Source organism: Bidens hawaiensis, unplaced genomic scaffold (assembly GCF_021521415.1).
Source record: "Bidens hawaiensis isolate Kalapana, Puna unplaced genomic scaffold, B.hawaiensis_p1.1 tig00000097_1, whole genome shotgun sequence".
In the NCBI taxonomy this organism is placed as follows: Eukaryota; Viridiplantae; Streptophyta; class Magnoliopsida; order Asterales; family Asteraceae; genus Bidens; species Bidens hawaiensis.
This window is the reverse complement of record NW_027491017.1, coordinates 7,478,625-7,484,722: the sequence shown is the minus strand read 5'-3', so window position 1 is coordinate 7,484,722 and position 6,098 is coordinate 7,478,625. Positions and strand designations below refer to the sequence as shown.

Sequence of the window (6,098 nt, the reverse complement as noted above, 5' to 3'; positions counted from 1 at the left end):
ACTCACGAGAAATATCATCAAATATCTGATCTTGAGTTCGATGTTCAGGAGTGGACGGACCAGTATCAATTTGAGCTTCAGTAGTTTCGGGCTCAGAATCTTTGTGTTGGCTTGTTGGTGTAGTTTTTGTAACCAGCACACCCGGTCTCGGATCTTTCTTTCGCCTTTTTCTTGGAATGAGATCGGTGGCTGGTTCTCCTTGAATACCTTCATCTTGTGTCGCAGTGACTAATTGAGGAGGCTTCAATGCAGTCGACTGGAGCTGATCTTTAAATATCTCAAAATCTTTCAATAGATCAGCAGTAGGTACCATTTGTTCTTCCTGGTGCTCAATATCAATGTGTTGTGATGGAGAACTATCCGGCTCATCATTGTCAGAAATTGTCTCATAAGCTGCTGTGAACCTCGGAGCACGCGTTACATGCTCATCAGCAATTGAGGCACTAGCACCAGCAGTGACAACCTCAGTTTCAGCAAATCTTCCAAATTTGACCAATTTGTGAAGTCTTTGTATACCACTTTGGCCCCCTTTCGTGACTGCTTCATCAATCCAAATTGGTTGGGACCCATAGCCTTCAGATCGAGCGTCTCTACAGATTTGACGAGGTCAGGATAGTGAGAGTCAAATATCATCTGTAAGAACCTCGGGTACATCAGGAACATATCTTTCTTCTTGCCTTTAAGGTTGCTTATCATCTCATCGAACACAAACTTGGAATAACTGTAGTTCAAGTCCATGATCAAAGCAACCACAACCGACATACGAATGTGGCTGATCTCATCAGAACCCCGCTTTTTTCCCGAGACACACGTGAAGAATGTGTGAATCAAGAACCTCCAGTATGGATGGAATAACTTCTTGATGGCTGAAGGGTAGGATCCTTCGTATCCCACGATCAGAGCTACTTCAGCAACAACATCAGTAGAGTATTCTGTTGGGTAGTCAGGTTGATCACCAAACAACAGAACCTCACGAATAATAGCCTCTGAGATGATAACAAGCTTCTTCTGGATCTTCGATTCAATTGTCACAGCTCCCCCCTTCACATCTCTGGTTAATGGAAGCATGATTCCAAAAATCTGTCACCATCTTCTTGCAAATGACAGGAATTTCTCGTAAAACATGAGAAATCTTGCACGTGTTAAGCCCCACTATCATTGACTTGAATTCCTTGTGGATGAGAGGTGGATCATATAAACATCCAGAAATGTTGTGTGAGTGTCAACAAATTTCAGTGGTGCCTGATCAGCCATGACTGCAACAAACGAGTCAGATTAGTAATATTTTCACTTAACTGGACAAAAACTCAACACATAATACACACACACACACACACACACATAATTAACATGGAATGGACATTTTGAACAAAGAACATGGACTGGAGATATAAATATAAACAGTATAAGTCCTGAGTTGCAAATTAGTCCAAATTATATTAGAATTAATTATATTCACACTGTTTCGGTCCAATAAAATGAGTTTTCTGTCAATTAACAGGGTTTTCTGTCCATAGATTGAGTTCTCTATCCAACACTGTACATGAAAGGTCTAGTACTACCGAGAACATGAGTTCTCGGTTAATCAATGATGGTTCTCGGTCAAAGTTTGACCTAGAACCCTTGATATTTCATAAAATCTTAGGGGTTCTTTGTTTGACCCATTGTTTTTGGTCAACTATCCCGAGAACCCAAGAGCCGAAGATCTCTAAAGATCTCGGCCTTGAAACCCTTAAGAAAAACCCTTGGGTTCCGTCTTTAAATTTGTGTCATCTTCTCTAAATCACCAAATCCACCATTGTTGTTGAAACCTGCAACTTCAAGAAACTCATAATACATCAAACACACAACATACAATCATCATAAATCTTCATCCTAAGCAAGTTTCATAGTTTAATAAGTTCAAGCAGGGTTCCACAGTGACCCGAGAACCTCTGCCAAGGTTTCATATACCTTTTAATATCAACGATTTGGAGGAATAAATATGATTTTGATGAGAACAAAGATGAATGAGTTAGAAGCTTAGGGTTTTCGGGTTTAAGAGAATTAGATAATCTTAGATTCAAGATAATGACACCAATAATGCATGTTGATGCCTTTTAAACTTCAAAACATTAAGTATGGGTTGAAAACCCTGATGGGCCGAAGACACGTGTTATACTTGGGACAAACCATCAAAACCAAGTTACTTTCATCAGAAAAACTTTTACGGGCCACTCTGACTTGGCCCGAGAACAGATTTTCAAACTCAAACATGGGCTTGATCCATGTTTTAAAAACGATCTCTTATTGCATTTGTTTCGACAAGAGTAATCATGAGGTAAAAACAAAATTAATAGAAAATAATGATAAATATAGAAATAAAAGTAGAAATAAAAAAAAATTAATCTAGAAAATTTAATCACTCGGTCTTATTGTAATATAGCAAATTTTGGGATCAGATTTCAGTTTTGATAAGCAGGCAACCTTCTAAGTAAAAATCCGAACATGGACTCATATTGATTAAGATACTTTCACAATGATTCATTTTCAACATTATTATGACATAGAGAGACAGGCTGATAGCATGTATAACTATACTTAGCCTGACTCTCCACAATAAGTTTAGCAGATTTAGTTTATATCACTTCAATTTTTACGCATCATGGAAAGCTACCATACAGATCAATGACTGTTCAAAAGCCTTTTAAGACTAGTAACTTCACACGTTAGGCACACATAAGCAACTTTACTATCATTTTCCAAAGGTTGGATCAATTTTCATTAGAAATATATTTTAAGCTTCTAGAAAGCTCTTAATTGAATAATCATATCACTTACCACTTGAGTTACAGAAGACAATTTTAAACTCAGTCGCCCCAATCACTTTCAGTTCTCAGGCAAATGACTATCCCATATGTCTACAGCTAGATAACATGACCAAACATACTTTTAGTAACCGACATACTTTTAAGCGAAAGAATTAAAAACAAAACACACCACAATCGCCCCAGTTTTTTTTAGTCTTCAGGTGAATGGCTATCCCGTATGTCTACAAGTAGATGACATGACCAAACATATACACGTATATGTCCCTCAAACTTAAGTAACCGACATAATTTTAAGCAAAAGTTTTTTTTAAACACACACTATTTTTGAATTTTTTTAATTTTCTCCCCCTAAATTTGTGCAAAAATTTTACCAAAGAAAATGAAAATATTTATGTACAAATGTAACCTCAAAAAGACTCTATCAAATAAACGAAGCATTTCAAGAAACCCCACAAGCACATTAAATCTGGCTGTTTCGACCGGTTTTTTAGATAAGTCCGCCACATTATTATAAGTGTGAACTAGCTTAAGATGAATTAGTTTACGGTCGTAACATTCATGAATAAAATGAATTTTCATGTCAATGTGCTTGGTTTTTGTTGAATGCTGAACATGATTTTTAACAATAGCAGTGGCAACATCATTATCACAAAAAATGGAGTATCAACAAATTCCAAACCGTAATCCAGCAATTGATGTTGCATCTAGATAACCTGTGAATAGCAAGCTGACGTAGCAACATACTCAGCCTTGGCAGTGGATGTGGATACCGTTTGTTGTTTCTTGCACTGCAATGAAATGAGTCGATCACCCAAGAATTGACATCCAGCAGATGTAGATTTCCTGTCAATATCATTGCCACCATATTTGCTATCAGCTTCGGTTGCCCTTTTAAATGTCTAAAAATACGTTTAACAACAATTAAATAAGAGGGTTTAGTTAGCCTGGAAATGAGCACATTGATAGACAACAAACATGATGTTAGGGTGACTGGCGGTGAGATACATCAGTGATCCGATCATTGACCGATAGTAAGTTTGATCTATGGGACTCCCTTTAGGATCGGATGAAAGAAGAGGTCTTTAGGCCATAGGATTTTTCGTGCTCTTAGAATCTTGAAACTCGAACTTTGCAAGCATGTCTTCGATATATTTTCCTTGATGTAGTAGAATTCCCGTCGAGCTCTGAAGAACCTGTAATCCCAATAAAAAGTTGTCATCTCCCCCGATGAACTCATTTCGAATCTCTTCTTCATAACCTCTTCAAATTCATAACATAGTGCTGTACTGGTAGACCCGAAGATGATGTCATATACATTAATCTGAAATAAGATCCTTTCCAACAATTTTAATGAATAGTGTCTGATCGATGGTTCCTCTCTTGTACCCATGCTCCAGTAAATGAGCCGTCAAAGTTTCATACCATTCCCGAGGCGCTTGGTGAAGACCATAAAGGGCTTTGTCTAGCTTGTAAACATGAGTTGGATGCTTTGAATCAATATATCCTGGTGGCTGATCCACATAAATATCCTCATTGACTTCTCCATACAAAAACGCAGTCTTGACATCCATCTGGTAAACTGTGAATCCCATTTAGGAAGCATATGCCAGAAAAATCCAAATGGACTCAAGTAAAGCCACAAGAGCATACACTTCAGTGTAGTCTAAGCTTTCAACTTGACAAAAATCACGAACTACGAGCCGCGCTTTGTTTCGAACAATAACACCATTATCATTTTGCTTGTTATGGAAAACCCAATTTGTATCTAACGTTTTCTTTCCAACAGGCAGTTCAACCAATCTCCAAACCTTGAGTTTTTCAAACTGATTCAATTCCTCATGCATGGCGTCCACCCAACTTGGATCTTGTAGCGCCATTTCAACTGACTTAGGCTCAATCTAGGAGATTAAACAAAAAAATAAAATACTGTTGATGTGTCCTGTCTGACTTTTGGTTGACACGCCTGTTTCAAGAGGACCTATGACATTTTCAACTGGATGATATCTTTTAATTCTTGTCGTAATTGAATGACCGGGAATAGAGCTGGTAGAAGGTAAATTTGTTGGATCTTCAAGAATTTCAGTAAGAGGGTTTTCCATCCAGATATCGCCATACTGTGTGAGTATGATGTACTGGCAATGTATTCGTTTGGAATGACATATGGGAATATGGTGCTTATAAAAAAATTTGACGAATAGCACTCCCTCAACTGATGAAGCATCGATTGCAAGCTCTGGTGAAGACACAGTCTCAGTAACACTTTCTTGTTGACTAGCTGGCAATGGTTGAGTGGTGTCCAATGATTCCAATGGATCAATACCTAGCACTAGAGACCTATGAGAATAAGTAGGAAAGTCTTATTCTTCATCAACTGAATGTGCAACACTAGCACCTGAATATTTTGTATCCACATCTGGAAGCACATTAAATGGCCTAAACATTCATTATAATTAAATAACCAGTCATGACCAACATGATCATAATTCTCTTCTTCTTCTATACAACGCACGTAATAAGATTCCACTATCTTCTTCGTTGACTTATTGTAAACTCTGTAAGCTATACGACTAGCATATCCAACAAAGTAACAATCCTCAACTTTGGCTCCAAACTTTGGAGTCGTTTCAAGATTCAGCAGAGTGCATGGACATCCAAAAGCTCGCAAGTTTGCAACCATGGGCTTGTGACCGTAAACGATCTCATAGGGAGTCTTCATCTGAGACTTGTTGATCAGCACTCGATTTTGAACATAATAGGCCATGTTAACAGCTTTAGCCCAGAAGAACAAAGGTAGCTTTGAATCACACAACATGGTTCTTGCCACCTTGATAAGAGTTATGTTCCTTCTCTCAGCAACTCCATTTTGTTGCGGTGTGCGAGCTGAACTATACTGTCGAAGCACCCCCTTTTCGGCGCAAAAGTAATTCAGTGTTAAGTTCTTGAATTCATTGCCGTTGTCACAGCGAATACCCTTCAGCTTTAGATTGAGTTGAATCTCCATGAGCACCACAAAGTGTGATGAAACGTGAGTAGTCATCAGTAATAATATGAACTGGACCAAACAGGTCCATATGCGGCAATTGGAAAACTGATGAAATGGTATTAATAAGTTTTGTCTTGTAAGATTTACGATTGTGTTTACCCAAAGCGCAAGCCACACACTTTTCAATTGTTACAAAATCCTTGATAGGAAAGCCATGCACCAAGTCTTTTTTAGCAAGACGGTTTAGATTTTTAATGTTCGCATGACCAAGACGACGATGCCAAAGCATGGCAGTATGTTCTGAC

The 6,098-nt window shown here is 38.1% G+C and overlaps 1 protein-coding gene across 1 annotated transcript; it reads right to left on the bottom strand.

Annotated features, from left to right (window-relative positions):
• Nucleotides 1-4,402: 4,402 nt before the first annotated feature.
• On the bottom strand, nucleotides 4,403-5,526 carry LOC143568429 (uncharacterized). The gene is made up of 3 exons (XM_077054617.1): nucleotides 5,270-5,526; nucleotides 5,012-5,144; nucleotides 4,403-4,708 (listed from the first exon to the last, which is right to left on the bottom strand). Exons 1-3 carry the CDS (start codon nucleotides 5,524-5,526, stop codon nucleotides 4,403-4,405), a joined length of 696 nt encoding a protein of 231 aa, XP_076910732.1.
• Between the last annotated feature and the right edge of the window lie 572 nt (nucleotides 5,527-6,098).

Excerpts from the sequence above, each read along its gene's own strand:
- LOC143568429 (XM_077054617.1), bottom strand. The coding sequence starts at position 5,526 with ATGAAGACTCCCTATGAGATCGTTTACGGTCACAAGCCCATGGTTGCA. Across the intron at positions 5,145-5,269 it reads GATCATGTTGGTCATGACTG|GTCTCTAGTGCTAGGTATTG; the intron begins GTTATTTAATTA and ends TTATTCTCATAG. Across the intron at positions 4,709-5,011 it reads ATGCTTCATCAGTTGAGGGA|ATTGAGCCTAAGTCAGTTGA; the intron begins GTGCTATTCGTC and ends TTAATCTCCTAG.